General features: G+C 34.2%; 1 protein-coding gene across 8 annotated transcripts in view; it reads right to left on the bottom strand.

The window, feature by feature from the left end:
* Positions 1-21,620, bottom strand: part of LOC134854776 (trace amine-associated receptor 8b-like) — a 65,225-nt gene that overhangs the window by 7,923 nt on the left and 35,682 nt on the right. For 4 of the 8 annotated variants that reach the window (XM_063871165.1, XM_063871135.1, XM_063871148.1 and 1 more), the window contains exon 2: positions 3,138-4,141. In XM_063871165.1, the coding sequence (XP_063727235.1) occupies positions 3,138-3,750 (613 nt within the window). In that variant the 5' untranslated portion in view covers positions 3,751-4,141. Of the gene's footprint in view, positions 1-3,137; positions 4,142-5,616; positions 5,683-8,885; positions 9,329-9,650; positions 9,670-21,620 lie in introns of those variants that run through there. The other 4 variants (XM_063871170.1, XM_063871156.1, XM_063871141.1 and 1 more) reach the window with 4 other exon arrangements.

Genomic DNA, 21,620 nt, shown 5'->3' with positions numbered 1-21,620 from the left:
GTTTTAACACATAACAATTTTCGTAAATTTTCTACAAGAACTTATGAAAAAAGCGTTGATTTTTGTCAAGGCAACTAAATGAATTTTTAAAAGGGTCTCAACCATCTAGTATAAACTGCTTCATAATTTTAAATGAACTGAAGTTGCTTTTTTTTCAGAGCGTTGCTATGTTAAGTTTAAATAAAAACTTGAAATATAACAGCTAAACTATTTGATTCGTTACTAAGTATTTCGTCCTAGGAAAAAATCTGTGCTAACAAATTTGATCTCTCTTCTCGAAAAGCGTCATGATATCGATCAACTCAATTAGACTATCTTTCAACATGAACAAAGCTTGCTTATAAAAAATTTCTTATCATTCTCTGTAAAAAAAAATATTTCAAATCCTGTCCTATATGTTCTTCTTGGCTGATGTTAGAAATGAAATACAAATCATGAGAATTCAGTTTTCAACGCGTAACACTCAGTCAGTTTTGGATTGCTGACGTTTTTTTTTTTGAGCATGAGCTCTAAAGCCATGCTGCTGCAACATTTTAAAAAATGTTAGAGATGCCAGTGTCAAGAGCAGAACAAATGCAGTCTGATGGCTTAATTAGTCTATCATTTACTTCATTTAAAACTAAAGTAACTCAAAACTTTTGCGGACTGAATTATTTTTTGAAATTCCCATTTTTGGATGAAAACACAAAAACAACCCAAAATGTTTTATTAAACTAGTTATCACAGCAAACTCTTAATAGTTTCGAAAAAACAGTCTGCTAATTGTAGCTTATTTTGTTACCATTGTGATAAGCAAGGGTATTGCAACCGGGTACTAGACATTCTTTTCCGTAAATAATTTTGATCATAGAACGGTACATTTTGAAGCAAGATCAAAACGGTAAATTTACAGAGACGCTTTTTAGGTGTTTTGCCTATATAGGGCTAGAGCTTGCCTTGCAAGTGGTAGATGCCCGATTTGTTTGTAGGTTTTTTTCAATGAAAATATTTCGGCAGTTTTCCAGCTCATTAAGTATCCGCTTTAATTCTGTCGGCTTATATATTTACTTTCCAGTCATTTTTGTTATGATTTGAATCTTAACGAGGTATGTTTGAGGTTTGAATTTTTTAAAACTTCTTTGGAACAAGTTAGAAAAAATCTTGCAAACGTTTTCGATGTTTTTTTTTTCAAATTTTTGAGTTCTTTTTTTTAATACAGCTTTGCTCGGATTTTTCGCTCGGTTTTCTAGAGCGACTTGCTGTTTTTATCATAATTGTTTTAGCGAAAAAAACTGAAGCTTTGAGTTTACTAGCTATTTTCTTGATATACTTTTCGTCGGTTTCTGAGTTTGCTTGAAGCGTTTTCCAGCTTATATATATTTGTAGAACGATAAATAACATAGATGTCTCGTTTTTATTTCTAGCAATTTTTGATGGCCAAAAAAATGAAATAGAAGACAGTTTTTTCACCAGCATTTTTTTGATTTTTTTGTCCTATTTTGTTAGGACTTAGTTTAGAGCAATTTCTTGTTCTAATTTTTGGTGATGTCTGAGAACTTTTATTGCTACTCGATTCAAGTTGATGGCACATCAGTTAATAACAATATTTAAAATTTCTCTACATTATTTGCATTTGAAGAGTCACACGTTTGGATTTCTTAATGACCCTTTATCGCAATGTTGGCTGCGTAGCTACCGCTTGGTAGTTTTATGCCAGTGCAATACTCGCTGTTTGTTCCGCCACAGGTTTTAATCAAAATGAGTTTCATTTTGAGACAAGCATATGAAAATCTAGGGTTTTGTTTTTCGGCATTTTTTCAATTTTTTCTACGATTCGGTGATTTTTTGTGTCGAAAGTGGTGCGAAGCTCATCTTTGCCTCTGTGTTTGGCTTGTTTTGTTCTTGGACCCATTTTGCTCTCGAGCCAATCTGATCCAAGTATGGTCTTCTCAGCTCAAATCTGTGATTTGATCAGATGTATTACATGTTGAGAAAGATTATATATTTAAAATTTCTGTTCCAACTTTCGAAAAAAGTGACAGTTTATTTGTGATCGGGGTAGTTTTTTCCTCTTGACAAAATTCGTTGTAACTAGTGATTTTTGATCAAGTTTTTTATACCATTCGGAAATTATTGTTATGATGAGCTCGAATTTAAAAGATATTTTACTTGCGACAATTTTTCTTAAAGTTATGGGTGCAAAAGAATTGCAGTTTGGTCAATTTGAGATACTTAACTGGCGAAGTAAACCATTCCGAATTGATCTGAGGCAAACAATTTGATCTTCCTAATGCGTTGTGGACTCAAAATGGGTCATTTTGTGCTTCATTCAATCGCCCCATAATGTTGAATAAAGAAAACAATATATTATTAAAAATTTTGTTTGAATTAGTTTAAAAGGCTCTGCAACATTTTTCAAGAGAAAAAAGCAGTTTCAATTTATTTATTTATTTGATTGTTTTTTATAACATGTCGAACTTTGTTTTCTTTAACGTGACGGAATGCAAAGTTCGCTCAACTTCGCAGTTTTTGTCAGTACACACAGCTTCCTACGCCCGTCAATCAACCCCAATTGGAAAGCTGCTGCAAAAAAAACATCTTTGGAATTGCAATAATAAGCTGTACCACTGACAGTTATGTATCTGCTCTTGTATATTTATATCTTTATAATATATAGGTTATAACTTTTTTTCGAGTATTTAAAGTAAGCTTAATATTTTTTCCATGATGTCATTCGAATAAGCCTAAAACACTGAGACTTATCAGCTGCTGTTTGTTTATCGTCTAAAAAACACGATCAACTGGAGCACCAGCTTTTCAAAGATGATTATTGATTGCCAGTTGATTGAAAATATATAATTCAATTACGAAGAAGCGGAGCTCTGGTGGTGATATCACCAGAAAAAAATGGTGAAGACTTCTCGGTTATAATCATGTAGATCTGGAGTAGGTAGTCTTGCAATATTAGCTCAAATGGTTAACAAATTTTAAGTCTTGACTGAAAGTCAAAAAATGACGTCGTCAAAACTTCATTTGAAATATTGTATGTGATACTCTGAGACATAAAACATTCTTAAACTGAAAATAAAATCTGGAATTTCTAGCATGGTTAAATTGGGATAAGTTAACAACTGAAGCAGAGTGAAAAAGTTACTCACCGAGGTCGAAAAAAGATCCGTACTTTATCATTATGTGAATGTGGTTCACAAACAGATAGGTCAGTGCACAAATCAACACAGTGGTCCAAACGAGAGACACAATTATGAACAGATAGGGTCGGGTTGCGAAGATTTTCGCCTCATATGTTAGCGGGTGGCAAATGTAACTGAATCTATCGGCCGCAACAATCACCATACTCGACATGCTGTGCAGCACGGCGAAGTTATGCACGACGAAGCTGAGATTCCGAGTGATTTGACTCGTTTTCGAAAAATAACTCACTCGTAAATAATACGTCGCACCCACGAAACCGAGCAGAAAGTCGGCTAAAGCCATGTTACAGAGGTAATACGCGGAGGCTTTCTTTAAGTAGTTAAAACGAATCACTGAGAGAATAATCAGCAGGTTGCCAATCATTGCAAAAATCCCGACTGCTGCTCGCGCAATTTGGTAAGCTAGCTCGATGCTCTCATTCGGATTGATGTGTTCCCACGACGAGCAGTCGACGAGGGAAGTTTTATTCGGGTCGTCGTCCATCTGGGATACGTTTTGAACGGTAGAAGGGAACGAAAAAGGGGAGGCAATAATGCTTGAATCGTTCTTTAGTAACATTCTATCGATGCTTGTTTAGTATTTCAGCTTTCAAAATGGTAATCCGCGGAGTGTTTGAATATAAGTTCTTGTGATTGGCCACTGGTAAGGTGTTTTTTTTCTGATTTGTTACAATGTTAGACCATCGCAGCTCTGAAAAAAGCGATTGGTTCGAAAAATGTGGGTTTTGTTGAATGGTAATAATATGGGGAAATCGCAGGAAAAAGAATTAAAAAAGAAATGGCCGGGATTAAAGGCCGTCTTATTAGACAAAGTCGGAGATTTATATTGTTTCTTTTTGGATGGTGGGCTTTTCTATTAATGGGTAGCAGATAGAATTTGTTGCTTTTAATCAGGCGTCATAATAGAAGATTGCCAATGCCGAGAAGATTGCCATGACGTGTTCCACTAGCTAAAACAAAAACAGTTTCATCAAAATATCGACAAAACTAGTTTAAAAAGGAAGCCAATTTGGAAAAAAGCTCTGCTTTTGCTTCAAACCTCCACTCTTGTGTATGCTTGCTAACTTCCTACGGCAACTAAAAAATTGCTTTTTCCCAAGACAACTATTCTTAGCTTAAGTCGAAACTAATTCTTTCTCTCTAAGGAAGCGTTAGTATGGGAAGCACGTATTTACTCTAATTTTCCGCAATTTATCTGGTGAAAGGTTTCAGCTCATTTCGTTTTCCAATTACATTAATTTGAAAAGACCAATTAGAGTGAAAAAAGTGAGGTCAAACTGACAGGACAATTTAGACGAATTCAATTATCTTGGAGATTATTGAAGAATGAAATTGTCTAGCAGAAATTTTGAAGTTTTCGACGCAAAGGCGCCTCAATAGCGATACTGTTCAGAGGCCTATCGATTCGAGGAAAAAAACGAATTTTGAAAGCCGGAAATTAGCCCGATGATGTCACATTCAAGTGAATAACTTTATTGGCACAAATCTTTTGCAAATCTACAACCGAAAACATGCATCTGAAAACAAATTAGAGAGGCGTGGTCCAATAATTGAGATGCTGTCACACTAAGAGAGCTCTGACGGTGCTCATTTCTGACGGTGGTCATTTTGTGCCAATGAATCAAAGATTAAATTCAACAACTTTTTTACACGTTTTTTTTTTGCAGTTTAATGAGTTTTCACTGCATTTTGTGCTGAACAAGATATTATAGTGCTGAATTAAAACAACCGGATGAAATGAACTAAAATTGAATTTTTAATGGACTGCATTTTTCGCACACTTGTTGGGTTGCGGTGGGGAGAAACTTCGTTAAGGTGGGGAAAGTTCAATGAACTTTAGATGGGGTCGAGTTGTATGTTTTAATGAAGCCATTTCACTCATAGCTGTCGAGCTCCACAAACTTAATACAATAAGAATGGCTCTCAAGTGTCTGCTTTGAAACCTAAATAGTCCCTCCCTATCTGCGCTCTGATTTAGGTTTCAAAGCAAACACGTCAGAGCCATTCTTATTGTATTAAGTTTGTAGAGCTCGACAGAGCTATGAGTGAAATTAAAGCATAATTCATTCATTAAAACATACCACTCGTCCCCATCTGGAGTTCATTGAACTTTCCCCACCTTAACGAAGTTTCTCCCCACCGCAACCCAACAAGTGTGCGAAAAATGCAGTCCATTAAAAATTCAATTTTAGTTCATTTCATCCGGTTGTTTTAATTCAGCACTATAATATCTTGTTCAGCACAAAATGCAGTGAAAACTCATTAAACTGCAAAAACTGTGTGAAAAAGATGTTGAATTTAATCGTTGACTCATTGGCACAAAATGACAAATCTTGGGCAGGTTTTTTCCCGAAAAAGGTTTTTTCGTAGGGTGATTCTTCGTGAAACTAAATGGCGTAATACTCATTATATCTATCTGAAACACCTTGTAGAGCTTTTGAAGGCTCTTTAAGCTGTCTGGTGGTGGCCGAGCTGGTATTGTTTTGCCTTCTTGTTCGGTTTATTTTGCCTCATCCCGGAACTGCATGCTAATGTTTGCAATTTAAAACAAATATTTTTCAATATTTTGATTTTCATAAGGTGTAAAAAAAAATTCTAGCGTTTTTTGAAGAACTTTATTTATAATGGAGCTATATTATATCGCAATTTTTGAAAAAGGAATTGAAAAAGAGCATCTGTTCAAAATAACTTCAAACAGAGGCAATTACTTTGAGCCAATCTGTGTTGCAAATGAACTTCTGAACACGGAAAACAATAAAAACAGAGCAATGAGTATATGTATTCATTTCATAACACCCCTTTTGGGAAAAGCCAGCTCTTTTCGGACATGCTCATATAACTATGAAGAAGGAAAAAGAATTTTACAGTGGCTAAACTGGGGCGTGCCAAAATGAAGCAATGTCCTTTGAAATGGTGAAGTTGAGTTTTTAACCATTTTTTGTCTTTTTTCTGTGTAAATTCGCACAAATGAGAGCCCACATGGAATCCGGTATGTGTCGTTCATTTTTTGAAGTTTTGCAATTTTTCAAATTGGTGTAATGCTCTGAGTAACAGCTCCGGTAACTCGTTAACTAAGGTAACCAAGGTAACCAAGGTGTTTAAGGTAAGAAAAATGTGATGCTTCACTTTCACGCTTCCAAAAATGTATCCATTTTGGTGTTTGTGTGAGGAGTGGGGAGGGGATAAATAAAAGTATCCAGAAGTACCCCGCCCGAAAACTGCAGCAACAAAAACTGTTGCGTTTTTCAATAATTCTAAAACTTTTCTATTACTTTTCTTTGCAATCTCTTTTTTTGATTTTTTCAATATATTTGTTTCTTAATCAGCCCAAAAAAACGCTCAAATCAGGGTGCAGAACGTAAGCAAGCACTTTTACCGAGTGTTTTAAGAGTCTCGTAAAAAAAAAATTTTTGTGTTATAGTTTTTAAGTTCATGCTTTGGCATTTAAAAAAAACTATAACACAAAAATAACGTCATCACATATTGAACATTCAATACTCACCCGCTATGGCAAGCGCCAAGGGATGGGCAATTAACACACTTTTGGAACCAATTAATTTGCTCAAATCAATAGAGATTTTTTTCCGGTCTGCAATATTTGCTTTTGAGAACAATGGAGAAAACGCACGTATCATTTAATTCATTTTTCAAACGCCCAATACACTAGCGGATGTAGGGGGGATTCCTTTTCCCTCCTCAGGGACTCGATCCTCTGCCGACCCAAAGAGTCCCCCTTTTGAACTAATTTGAGATATCTATCTTTGGCTGATGGATCCTGAAATTTTTTCTAAAAGCGCCTTGGGCGCCAATATTTACTAGTTTTGAGGGGGGAGCGCGCGCCAAAAAAAACGCATTTTATTGGTCAAAAGTTTCCAGTGAGAGCCTAAAAACGTATTGTTTGGCTTGTTTTTTAGGTGAAAAAACAGGGCGTTTTTACTGCTCTGGGAGAGTTCGGAAAATCAATTCAGTCAACCTGAAAAAAGGTCGAAAAAATTTTCGAATCGCCCCCCTCCCTCGTGAAAATCCTAGATCCGCAACTGGCCCAATACCATACAAAAACGCGATAGAAGTTGAAAACATTACCAATGAGTAAGATGACAGACATTTTTTGTAAAAATTATAAATCTTTGTGTTCATCGAAGATTGTTGTGAGAATAAAAACCGTAGTTGGCAAAAATTATCTTCTTTTAAAAAAAAAAACTAGCAAAGAAAAAAAATTTTAATTGACATTTTTTCATCTTTTCTAATAGTTTTGATCTTATGGGATTTTTTTTGTTTGTTTTTTTTATAAGTAAGAGTTGACTGAAATGTCAGAACCAGTTAAAAGTAGACTAATATTGGACAAATCACAACATAAATAGAATAAAAATTCAGTCTGAACTTTCTTTCCTGACTAAAAATACTCTCTTAAAAAATGCAGACCCGTTTTTCTTGATACCGAACCAGCTTTTTAAAATCCGTATATCGACAAGTATTGTTTTATCACCCTGGATGCCTTCCAGCTTATTTGAGGCAGCCAAAATCGGACAGAGAAAAACAAAGGTTTAATATTTTTTTATTTATAGGATTATCCCGGGTTGAAGTCCCACTGTTAGTTATCGCTTTTTCTGTAGTATTCCAGCCCTGATTCCTGTGTAACTCAGACTTTTTTGCATAGCTAAACCAGCGATATTCAGAGCTATTTCGACAATGATTCCGTAGAAAATCTGCGCTAAAACTTAGAAAATTCTAACAGCTTTCAAATGAGAGTGTGAGTTTATAAACCCTTATGCTTAAAATATATATCTAAGGGTTCGTGGCGCAAAGGTAGCATAAATGTCCAATAAGCTGATGGGCTAGTGATCGATTGCCGGTAGTTCGCTCTTTTTGCTCATTTTGATAGGTTTTTTATCGCTGTTTCATCGCTGAAAAATAGCCAAATTAGCGATAATCTATCAATAAAATTTGATTTTGTGGCAATGAACATCAATAATTCATCAATGGTGATCGCTGTTTTTTTTTCACTTTTCTGTTTTTTTTTTTAATTTTCTATGTGAACTCAACCCGGGAATGCAAAAATCCTGATGGTTAAAAATTTTTCTATCGTTGGTTGAGAAGTTAGCCCAACAAATTTAGTAAGAAACGTAAGATACGTCTATTTAACTCATCGCAAACACCTATCAAAATGTCAAAATCTTAGGTATTAAAAAGAAATCTTGACACGCGCCGAAAGTTGTATGTTGATGGAACAAACAGCATAACTACATAATTAAAAAATGTGCAAAAACAACTTCTCTCTGTTTGATTGACTAAATAGAAATGCTACCAGGGCCCAAAATAGTTTAAGCATTTGCCCTTCATACAATCAGGTATGTTTTTTTGGCACTCAGGCTATTAGTTGGCTTAAGCAAATTATAGTTATACAATTTAGTACTAATTTGTAATTGCGGACGATTTTTTTCAAGCGCGCCCGCTAATGAAGCACTAATTTTGTCAATTTAGTTTGCACTGATAATTGTAGCCTGGGAGACTTCAGTGTTTTTTCCCTTCACAAAATAAAAGTCTTCAAAAACGGGAGGTTTTTTAAAATCAATACTAGTTGCGGATGAGGCAAAATTGAATTTTTTGTGCAGTTTTTGTCAAATGAAATAATTCCTCCTCAAAAAATCCTAGATCCGCCTCTGCACAAGTGTAAGGTTAAGAAAGTTCACTTACCATTCTCGAAAAACTGAACAGCCGACTCTAATGAAGCATTTTTTTTTGTTTTTTTAGTTGCTTTTTATAGACTGAATTCCAACTCTGCTTTGTTTTGTTTGCATTTCAACATGCCTGTTGGGATCAGAAATTATTATTGAACTAATATTTGTCTCCCAAAATTTGTAACCGACTTGAAAATAAAAGAAACAGAAAAAAAAGACCACAAATAACATTTGGCAAGAGCCATTTATTAGCCAGCCATATAGAACACGGCGGTGACTTATATCCTTCAGAAATAGCTATTTGAATTGATAAGTTGAAAGCGTTTAAGTAATTATTTTATACCTTTCCAAAGGTAAGTTAAGTGGCCTCAAAGTCAAATTCCATTCTGCTTTGTTCTCTGATAAATCTCTAATCCGAGATTTGTGTTTGTCAAGGAGCACGAGACATATCGATGAAGATGCCCCTCCCAAACCGAACCCAGTTAAATCCGAAATCAAACAGAACGAATTCTGTGAAACAAACTGAGAAAACAGCCAACAATTTGGCAATAAAGTGTTTGAAAAAGTCTTTTTAATCAAAACTTACTGTTACAGAACTTCTCATGGAGTTTTGTTTCAAATAAATTGTTAATTAATGATTCTTTTAATTTAGCATTCGGTCAATTGGCAAGTTTTGGTGTTAAATCCTGGAAAAATATGTTATTTTACATTTACGGACACACCAATCTTTAATCAGCGTTTGATTTGCGTCTTAGAGCGGTGTTTTTAAAATAAACTTTACCTGTTCCAGGTTGAAGCTACTAAATTAAACGGTCATGTATAATTAGAATTGCAGTAAGTACAATGAATAAATCAGCTTTAAATTAACATTTTTGAATAATGAGATGAGCTTCCAAAACGAAGAAACTTATTTTAGTCGTGTTAATTTTTCAATCTCGAGAGTATTATATTAAACAGAGAAGATTTAACAGATTTTGCGCCGTTTAAAAATGTATTGAAGTTTATGCCCATCGTTGCGTCTGCTCTTTGCCCAATCTATCAAGATATCAAACTTCTATCATTCTCAACCATTCTGAGTTTTTAATAAAATCTGAAGTTTATTCAAGTTATTTGTTCACCAAAATGTCACAACTCATAGCTAACGGGCAGTCATTTGGCGGAAATATTTGCCAAGTCAACCGAGTGCTTTTGGTTATTTTATTGTCAGGGCTTAAGAACTGTTTTTAGGATACAGGACGATTCCAATAAATATCCCGCCGGCAAAAAAGGTAACAGAAAACGGATCCTAAAAATGTCTAGTTTATTATGGACAGCTTAACACGTTTAAATCGTAAAACTGTTCTCTTCTAATTTAAACAGAAAACAGATTTTGTCGATTTTGGGACTCTAAAAACAAGAGTTATGTCTATGGTTCCTGGATACACAAAACCTTGGAAAACAACCGGAAGTGTGAATAGAATTTGAACTATTTTAAAATCAACTTAAATAGTAATAAAATAACAGTAAAATGTATGATAAGATTATATCTGACCTCTGATTTTCTGCATTTCATTATCTTGGCAAAGATTGTTAAGAGTGACAAATTAACACTCGAATCTATAAAAAAATGCAGAGATTACTCAATCAAAAATTTCAAAGGTCACTGCGTTTTTTAAAAGTTTTTATCAAAACTGGGCATTTTTGTGATAACTCAAGTACCATGACAACTTTCCCAAATACGGGTCCTTGATTTTTTTTTGTAGTTTTAATTATGAGGAAACTTGAAACACCATTCGCCAACTAAAACAAATCTGTTTGTATCAAGGCAACACAAAAAATGATCCATTGGACTGCCTTTTGACAAGTCTGATGAAGTTTTGTCCAGAAATGTTTTAATTATATTTTAAAAAAATGTGAAGCAAGGATAGCTGGTTACTGAGCAAGTAGCACAGAATGTTCCGACCAGTCTTAAAAAATACAACAAAATTATATTTTCAAATTAGTGTAGTTTTTTCGGCGTGGTGTGATAAAAGAATCTGAGCGAAAAAAAAGAACTTAGGCATTTTTGTCAGTCATTGTAAAATACGTAAATCGGAAAACAATTTTTGATGACAAATACAAATAACAAGAAAAACAAAAAAATAAAACGAAATTATAATTTTTTTTTCAAATTTTTTCTCCCAATATCTTTATGTTTTTGATTCCTAAGATTAAGCATAAATAAATTAATGGAAGTCTGCTCACTCTATGAAAAAAGATGAAATTTTTTAATGTCGTTCGAATCAAGACTGAAAGGGCTTTAATATGATTTATCTCTCAACCCAGTCCAATGATTAATTGTGGTAGCTGATTTTGTATGGAAAAGAAAAAGAAAAAACTAAAGCACTCCCGAATACAAAGTTCCTCCCCATTTTCAATGGTCACAACAAAAATTCAAAAACGTCAACGCGCAATGCCAAGCGCAAAAAAAATCTTGCATCAGTGTCAGCAGCCTGTGAAAGTATCTGACGCAGTTTATTAAAAAAAGATATTATTCAAGAATATAAAAAGAAAATCTCCCTACGCACCCCTTCACGCAAAGTCAAGTACAAAATGATGTGATAATTTTTCCGACTTTCAAATATTCATGCTAGTCAGGGGCGGATTTAGAGGGGGCGGGTAGCAGACGCCCCCTTCCCCTCTCTCCCCCCTCAGGAATTCGACACCTCGCCGACACAAAGGATACCCCCTTTGTACTATTTTGAGATCTCCGTTTTTGGTGACGGACCTTAAAATTTTTCTGAAGGCACCTTTGGCGCCAACATATACTAGTCTTGAGGGGGGAGCGCGCGCCGAAAAAACACAATTTTTTGGTGAAATTTTTCCAAAAAAGTGGCCAAAAAACGCTTTTTTGGCCTGTTTTTTCGAAATTCTGCCTGCGGCGCAGAAATTTCGGGCAAAACAGGGTCTTGCAGTGCTTTGGGATAGCTCAAAAAATCAATTTGGTCGACCTGAAAAAGAAAAAGGTCGACAAAAATTTCAATTTTTTTAAATCTGCTAACCCCCCCCCCCCCCCTCGAGAAAATCCTAGAGCCGCCCCTGATGCTAGTGTTGGTTTATATATACAGATCATTTTGACAAAAAAATTAACTACGTGGGATCAATTTTGGAATCATTGGATTAAACTCCCTAAGATTAAATCAGAAACCTGACGACAGTTTAAGAAAATAAGCTGCCAAGACTCCCAACAGTTCATCTTGTTTCTTCAAGCAGTTTTTCACATTTGCAAAAACAGTAGCTACACCTCATGTTAGAAAGTGTTAAATTTCTGTTGCATATTATATGACTGCTTCTGGGTTTATATTGCAGACTTATAATAAAATATTTGTTTGTTGCAACTTTCAAAAAAAATTAATGGTATTACTTATGCATGGGTTAATTTTATTGAAACTAGTTTCAACAATTGAAGCGATATTTTTCACAGATTATTTTTTCCCCAAATAAACATATTGATAAATCAAATTCACAAAGTTATACCACCTGCAATCATTTTCAAAAAAATTTCGGAACTAAGTTTGCTAATTAACAACTATTCTTGAATCAAAGCAAATTTCTTACAGTTTATTTATATATTTACAGATATTAAAACGTAGAACGTAGATGCAAAAGGCTTCGTTTTGCCAAATTATCCTTCATCCATTCTCATCCCAAGTTGAAATATGTCAAGATAACTGATCATTTTAATCACCTCATATGGTAAAAAAAACTCATATGCTTGGTAAAAAAACTCATATGCTTGCTGTGGTTGTTTTTACTCAGAACAATTATTTCAAATATAACAAGTTCTAGCAAATCATTTTTATAGCCTAATAAATATATTGACTCCCGGCGTTTAAAACTGAAAAGTTTTTTTTTAAACACAATTTCTTTTTGTTAAAAATCTGGGCGTTTGAAAACGGTCATTTTGGTTAAATTTGCGTACTAATTTAAGTGAATTTGAAAAATTTTCCTGTGATATTGATATCACATACTATTTAAGCCTGGAGAGTCATTTCACACTCAAATACGATCACAATTGAATTGAAACAAGCTACTTCGTGATTTGCTCAAACTTTCGATTTAAGAAATGGAGTATAAATGCTTGTGTTGGTTTTTTTATTCAAATAAACTTTGACGATATTAAAAAATTAGATTTTAAAAAAAATGTGCACCAATGAAGATATGTACTACCAGAGATCGATTTCAAAAAAAAACATTTTAATTTTAATATCTTTTCATACTATTATGAGGCAACATACAGTCATACTGTTATGCTGCGCGTCAATAATTTCTGGTAAACAAGCACATTAGTTATCAAAATTTAACCAATCTTACATTTTAAGAAAAATCAAAAGCTTTGCAATTGATGATAAGTGATTGTTTTACCCTTGCGCTAGGCAAAGGTAGTGCAAACGGGTGTACACTTTTTTTTGTCGTAAGCGACTTTGTTTACAAGATGTTGCAGATATTTTATTTTGCTGTATATTAATTTCATATTCAATCAAGCACCCAGCCTATCTGGCGTAGAGTTAACATACCAGCTTAAGATCACAAACGCTTGAGCCGACAAAATGGTCGACAATGGGCCTGTCGGACTCTCTTTGAAAATTCAATTTCCGTCTAATTTCGTGGATACCAATTCTAAAACCCCGCTGGAATTTTGACTTGAACTTTTTGAAAAACTTTTAATATAATTTTTTTAAAATGAAATATAACTTTTAAAAAAATTTTGCACAAAATTATTATGTGTGCGATGATTGTACTCGCGATAAGCAAGCGTTATCATTTCGAACAGATATTGTTTTTGTAAACAATTTGTCCAGCAATTTTACTGAATCATTTTTTTTTACCAACAGACATATTTTGGATGTTTTCTTTTCAAATACCCGTTCTATTCAACATCTGTTTCTAACCTCAATACTTTTTTCCTTTTTTCTTGTTTTTTGTGACTTAATTTCTTTTTTTTTAGTTTTTACTGAATCGGTTTTGTGACATCCTATTGCATTGTTGGATGAGCGAAACAAATTTACTATGCATGTGAGTCTTTTGAGAGGGTAATTTAAAATATTTGGAAAATTTTCAGCTTGTTCTAGGAGAGGTGTTTTTCTGCTCAAAAATTGTCCGCTTTAGTATTTTTTTTTCAATTTTAATTTTTTCAGTTAATTTGTTTTTAAGAGGGTGAACGAACTTAACTCAAGGCAAAGCATTGAATTGTTTGGTTGATCTTGTTTTTCTCGACTTTTTCAAAGTTTTTGTCTCAATTTCTGGCTGCTGTTTTGTCATGCTGTTTTTGTGTTGTGTCACATACATTATGAGACTGTGCTTCGCCTCTGTGTTGAATTTGAGCTCAAAGCTTTACAATTTTTCAGACTGTCTAATTAAATTTTGCCAAGGAAAAAATTATATTATTGTCTGGAGAAAAAACAACCCGAGCACAATTTTTTCGTCATTTTCGTTGAAAGTTGGAATAAAACAAAAGTTGCAACTAGTAATAAAATCAACGGAGCATTTACCTTGCCTCATTTTAATTGGGAATAACTTCTAATTGGTATTAACTCACTGCGTACCATATACGAATTAAAGAAAAGTTGGAAAAACGCCACACTATGATTATCCCGCGGCTCTTCACTAAAATAACTGCAGGAAAAATACATTATCAAACATTTTCAACTCAATGTGTCCTTTTTTCAAATACTACTACAAATTGCTTCAGAAATTTTAATCAAATTTTATAAGTTTGTGGGAAGAAAAACTAGACCACGCACAAATATTCCGTAATTTTCTTGCGAAGTCGGAACAAAAACTTGGGTTCTGTTCAAACTATTTACTAAGCAAAAAGAATTTAAAATCAAAAAAACAAATCTTATTAAAAGGGAATATAAAATTAAGAAGGGAAAACTTTCTGACTTTATTGAGCAATCAAATTTGAAAGTCTTTACTGAGCCTAAGTTTACAGAGTCGTGTTGCTAGCGATGTGATTGATTATTATTACTAAACAAGACTGCTCGTATCAGGGCGAAGCCCTGAATGTTCCAACCGCCTTTTAAGGTCTATGGAGCAGTAATAACATGAAAAAATCATTTGTAATTAAGAGAAAATTTTTTTCAATTTGAGGTTTTTTTTGAAAATATTTCCTCCACACGCATTATTAAGTACAAATCAATTACGCCAAATAAGCTTCCTTCAACTAAGTTGGAACAATTTCTATCAAGTCTTTGCTTATGCGTTAGTAGCGTGAAATATATCGCGCGTTTTTGGTCTCAAGATGGCCAAAATGGCAGTCTTTAAACCCCCATAATTTACAAAAAACCTCTGTCAAAAATGGTTAGTGAAAAAGCCGAATTTTGTCTGAAGAAAAAAAAACACACCGAGCACAAATATTCCGTTGCTTTCATTACGAAATCCGTAACAAAGAGCACAATTGAGGTTTTAGGAGCTAATTTTCTGATGAACAAGGATGATTTCTTACTCATACATAAATCAGAGAAAAGAACAATATGGATGCTGATGATTGAATTATCACCTGAATTTCAATTTAAGCATTTAGATAAGGTTGAATCAACGATACTCAAACCGAGATTCCTCCATTAAATTAAAACTCGAAAAAAAATAAATAGAGCAATCTCTCACACATATTGACCAATTGAGCTATCAGTTTAATTTATATGAATGCCGAGATAAACTTTTGAAAAAAAAAACGAAATTTAAAATATGTTGTTTTGCGAAGCTTTGTTTGGGCGACCATTACTTCGAAGAAAGCAAGTTACTAGTGTTTGTGTTCTAACTTTCTATCTGAATACCGCAAAATATCATCCGCAGTTTTCAAAAATGTATTTTTTTTTCATTTAAGACAGAAAAAAGCCGGAATGTATTCGTTTTAATTCATTTTTTTGATATTAAGACTTTTGGTGTTCCAAATTTTTGGAGAATTTAGCTCACGATTTCATACCATTCATACTATTTTCAAGTAGTTATGAACACGTCTCAAGTACCTAATGAGTCATCCCTCAGCGTGGGAATTGGGGGAAGAGATTGCTCATTTGATCCACGGAAACAATGCTGCTGACCGACCAGTTGACCGTTCTGAACTTATCATCAATAGGTTAATTGTTTGGTTTAGTTTTAACTTATACTGCATCATTAGACTTCTACTTAAACAGATTAAAGAGAAAGTCAATGAAGTGTTAATTGACGCCATGTGGCCCTTAACTTTTGATGAATATGATTTAATGATTTTTATGCTTCAATTCAATCACCTAAAAAGGTATATATAAACATATATATTCCTTACTTTCAACAAAAATCAGGCAAAAAAATGAATTAATTAAATCCAGCAATTAACTTTCAAATATTGTTATACCAGTATACTCTTCTGAATTAATTCTTTTTTTTTCAGAACTCACAAAAACTGGAGGATAAATATCTATATAAATCTTATGTTTTATGTGATTTTGTGATATCAATTTTCCTAATTAAAAGTTGCGATTTTTTTTTCGATCATTCATGCAATGGCCATTTTGCTGTCCCGATTTTTGAAAAAAGTGACGGAATGCTTGCGATCGGGGTGTTTTTTTTCCGAACAAATTTCGACTTCCTTGTGATCAAATTGAAAATATTTTCCAAAATGACAAGGGTTTAATAACTCCCAATTTGGGGAAAATGAAGTTTTTCTGTACCAGTAATCTATTAACGCTCAGTGTGAGTAGAGAAGTCCAGCTCATAAATCAATTCGGATTGAAATAGAGGTGTCCTTCAATTTAATGACATACAATTTAACACCGTACTTTTTAACACTTAGTCATTTCATTACCAAACAATTTAAATCGACAACAATATAACTCCCATTTTCCAGTTCAAAGCAGTACATTTTAACACCTAGTCATTTCACTATTAAAATTAATGCTGTATGGATTCCTTATTTTAACTCTTATCGCACCAATGATAATCCTGCAATTAACGCACGCACCATAATGAAAATCTTGGTTTATCTTAGTTATACATGCTAAAAGGAGGCTTCCTAATTTACTTAAGACTCTTATCAAAAAGTTTGTAATTTATTTTCTTTTAGACTTTTTGCTAAACCATTATGATTACTAAAAAAAAGCTGCGTGTGCTAATCATAACAATTTGATGTAAAAACTCTGACAAAAATTAAATTCTGACGGTCACTTTATACTTTACTCAAGTGATAAACAAACGCAAACACAATAAACACATTATGATTGAGTCTTCTTTCGAGTTCACAGTTTCATCTAAAAACAAGTCAATTCTTATAGCGTCCAGCCACGAATTTTATTTCAAGCGAAAAAATAAGTTAACAGAAAACTGGATTTGCTCAAAATATCAAACACATGAATATCGAGCAACTGCCATTGCTGAAAAACACGAATTAATCGAGACGCTTGGAGTGCATAACCACGACATTTCAGCGGGAAAATTGGAGGCCCGAAATGTCATAAAGCATATAAAAGATCTCAGCGAGAGGTTTACCCCGACTGTTGCCGTTGCCAGTGCGGTTTTGCCAATTACAAACAATTTGGCCACTCAGTTTGCCCTCCCAAGTAAAGACAAACTGATCCGAACGGCTGCGCGCACTCGTAGGCAGCTAGATGTAAATATGCCGCCCATCCCCGTTGCGCGAAGTTTCGAGATCCCTAAAATTTTTGAAAATTTTATCCGGTATGACAGTGGATCAAATGATCATGAGCGAATAATTTTGTGCGGCGACCCCGAAATGCTGAGAATTCTGGAGAAGTCATCTTTCTGGTTAGCCGATGGAACTTTTAAAATTACTTCAAAAATGTTCTATCAGCTATAATCAATTCATGTTAATGTATCTTACCTTGCGCCAGGCGTTAATTGAAAGTGACCTACGAAACGAATCCCGAGCTAGCGCTGGCTTTAAAAATGCTGCCATCCCTTGCATTCGAAAAAAAAGAAAAGATCGGCGATTCCTATGACATGATCGTTCAGGAAATTCAGAATGTATGCGACAGAAATTGTTTGGAACCCGAGAAAATTGAGAAAATTGACGAGTTGTGTCTGTACTTCAGCTCTACTTATATAAAAGCTTGGTGCCAAACCGTGAAGTTTCATTCCCACCCTCCCTTTGGAACCAGCGAGATTCGGCCGTGAGTGGGATTGCTCGAACAACATGGCACTTCGGGATTCAATCATATTTCAGCGGAGCCCACCCAAATTTGTAGAAAGTAGTGGCCAGCCTGCAAAAAGACGCTTCCGTACAAAAACTCAACTTTTTTGATGCCTCAAGTGGCCATAAGTTCACAAAAAAGAAAAAGTATCGAGTATTGAATGAAAGAGTACAGAACATAATGTCCGTTTACGAAGACAAAACTGATCTGTACTTTTTCAGAGCTATATCTAGTTTGTGTTAAACCTTGTAAATTTTGTTTCATTTTTGTTTATTCTTTCATATTTTTAAAATTCAATTTTTATTCCTACTAAAACTTTTTTCAGCTTTTTTTGAAAAGACGTTTCCTTGCAGATTCCCAGGACAATCGCCCTTATTTTCGGGATGCTAGGTTGGGACTACGGGCTGGCAAACCCTTTAGCTTTGCGTTTTTGTGCCAACAGTTCAAAAAAAGCTGACAAAGCGATCAAGTCCTAAGTTCAAGTTCGAGAATGATTCCTAAAAATATTGATTTTAAGGCTTTTGGCATTGGTTAAACTTTTTTAAATTTCTATACCGGCTGAAAATGTCTAGAAAATTAAGCCATTATAGTCAAAGGACGTCTAATTATTTACGGGCTTTTGAAGTTCATTGAACTATTGCTTGTTTTTGGTTCAATTTGGAATAATTCATTGAAAATATTGGCAAGGCCATTTCATTTTGGTTAGAAACGTTTCGTTGAAGTCATTTGCAAGGTCATTTCTGTTCAAAACTTACGCGAATTAAGTAACGCGAATTTGTCTGGCTTTAAATGGCAAAAATTTCTCTCTGATGGTTTATTTCTTTGATGGTTACCGAAATCCCCTTTGAAGTAAGTTTTCTTTTCATTTTGGATTAAAACGGTGATAAGTCATAGAAATTGTTCTAAAATGTAGCGATGTTAATTTGCTACGGCAACAATAAGTAGGGAGTGAAATTGTAGGGTGTTAACTTGTTTAGAGTTAAAAAGGGGGAACCGAAGTAGAGCAAAGTAATTGTCCAAATAATCAGATGACAAAAAGGTAACTTGTATTTGAAAAAAGCCAAATTTGAAAATTTTTCAAAACAAAAAAAAATTAAGATACTTTGAAGGGTCACCGGAACATTCAGAGCTCCGCCCTGATGCAAGCAGTCGTGTTGCGCCGACTTTAGAAGGAAGCCATGGAATATTTGTGTAACTAGCAAATTTACACGTTTAGTACTCTGTAACTAGCAAGTTTTCGATAAAAGTTTTGAATAATCTGGAGAAAAAAAAATCAATTTTGTGTGGTCAGATAAACAAAACTGCTCGTATCAGAGCGAAGCCCTGAATTTTTTTAACTGCCATTTAATTAGTCTTGAATCGTTTTTTATACACTAAGTACTGGCAAAACGATGAATTTTAGGCTGTCCAGCCTAAAAATTAAGTGTTACACTTGAGTCGTGTATGGATTTAATAAAACTAACTAGCTGCCTCAATTTAATTTGGAACAAAAAATTTTTTTCGATAATTTTTTAAAAGGTAATGGGAAAATAGCCGGCTTGAATTAATTCGGGCGAGAGATGTAACGAGTAGAAAATCCACTCCGAGAACAGAATTGAAATAACAATCGACAAAACTTTACATAGCTTTATTGCCTTGTCTTTTATGTCATTTCTTGTTAATTATCCCTCCTCACTGTAATACAGGGTAATTAATACTAGTTGGAATAAATGCTTAACCTGGAATAAATTATCTTTTCACTCTCTCCCACAAACGAAAGACCCTTTAGTGTTACAGGTAAACTTCCAAAAAATATCAGGCGTCATTTTTTTTCAGAGGGAAATTTTGGGCTTTTTTTGACCTGCACCCGAATTTAGTGTACTTTGGTTCACAAAGCGTTTGAAAAAATTTCGGGTGGATCGACCAAAAAGGATTTCGTAACATAGAAACTTTGGGTTGTCAAAATGGGTCGTATTCTTGAAAAAGAGAGAGTCACCCCTTAAATCGTTTGCTCGTTTAGCTTGAAAAATTCTCTTTTTTGGCTTGCTCTCCATCCTCGAATATAAGGTTTGGTCAACCAGGCAGGGATGACCTAAAATAGCATCAAAGGTAGGCCCTTTGATTGGCCAAGTGGTCGATTCCTTGAAAAAGGCGACCCATAAAACTGTTTTATAGTGAATACACCTGACCTGTCATTCAAAACTATATCGACTAAAATATGATTGATTATAGATAATAATTGACAAATCGATCGCGCTTTTATCTCAGAATTGATTACAACTTATGAAGAGATTTTGTTTACGCGCAATTTATGCATTAAAATGTCAAATTAGCATAATGTTCCGCAGAAAAATTAAAATGTGTCAAATAAGACTTGAAAAAAGACGTTTCTAAATCCCACATTTACCGGAGAAAAAAGCAACAAGAATCATATATTTGCTGAATTTTTTTATTCTATACCTTAATTGCCTGTATTCTAGCAGGAAAAAATTATTGCATGTTTGCAAAAATGCAGATCACCTTAAAAGGTAGTTTTTTGTTGGGATAAAAACTGACTTTCCACAAAAAAGGAACGATTAAGATGTTTCACGTTTGCTGAGAGCTGAAAACGAGGTATAGTTTTTTGTTACCATGGTAAACAGCGCTATTTGTTCACGAGAAGCGGAATCTTTTGTGACAGGAAACGCGGCAATTACATGAAGTAAGTCACACTTGAGGGCTAATTTTAAACCGGGAAAACTTTTTTCCCTTCCCAGCTGACGTCAACTCCGTTTTCCTGTTGCGCGCTGTAAACGCCCAAAAATTGACTTGTGTTTTGCTGTTTGTAATTTATAGAAGAAGGAAAATTTAATTAAATGTCTACAAAGCAATAACTGGGTATCTCCGATCTACATCGTATATCTATCTGACTATCTCCTTAAATCTAATATTGCTCATATTACTTTCCAATTTGTGTTCTCTCTTTCTCCCTTCACTGGTGTTACTGGTAATTTCTCTTCCAGAGTTGATCATATTCAGTTTCCTGTGGGCGATATTAGTTTTTATATTCAATACGCGAGGGATGACTAAATAATCAAATAAATGGTGTTAATTCAAAATATGGATGACCTATTGAAACATGATCAGGCCTGTATAGTTTTAACATTTTTTTTTCAAATCAATGGCAAAACTACAAGCTTTTGTGTGCGCAATAGAGTGTGTTAATTCATAAGTATTTATTTTCATGAAAGGTGGTTGAAAAACAAAGAGGCATAGAAAAGGGTCACTATGACATAGAAGAGGGGAGGGAGGGGGTCGGGTAGGCACTCGGTGGTTGTTAGGGAAGTTTAGCTAGTAGCATTTAGAATTTTAATCAGTCTCTAATCTTCTGAGTGGCAGAATAACTTGCCACATTCAAGTCCTATCTGTTCATGTACTCTGTTCCCCCCGTTTAATTTAAATATGACCTGAAGCAACAACAAAACAGCTCGTATCAGGGCGAAGCCCTGAATGTTCCGACTGCCTTTCGAGGTCTATGGAGCAGTAATAACATGAAAATATGAACATATTAAATTTAATCAAATAAAAATAATTTTTCTTTAATTTGAGATTTTTTTTTGTGAAATCATCTCACACGCCACATA

The sequence above is a fragment of the Symsagittifera roscoffensis genome, chromosome 1 (assembly GCF_963678635.1).
Source record: "Symsagittifera roscoffensis chromosome 1, txSymRosc1.1, whole genome shotgun sequence".
In the NCBI taxonomy this organism is placed as follows: domain Eukaryota; kingdom Metazoa; phylum Xenacoelomorpha; order Acoela; family Convolutidae; genus Symsagittifera; species Symsagittifera roscoffensis.
Note: the sequence above shows the minus strand (reverse complement) of the source record. Positions and strands in the feature narration are given on the sequence as shown.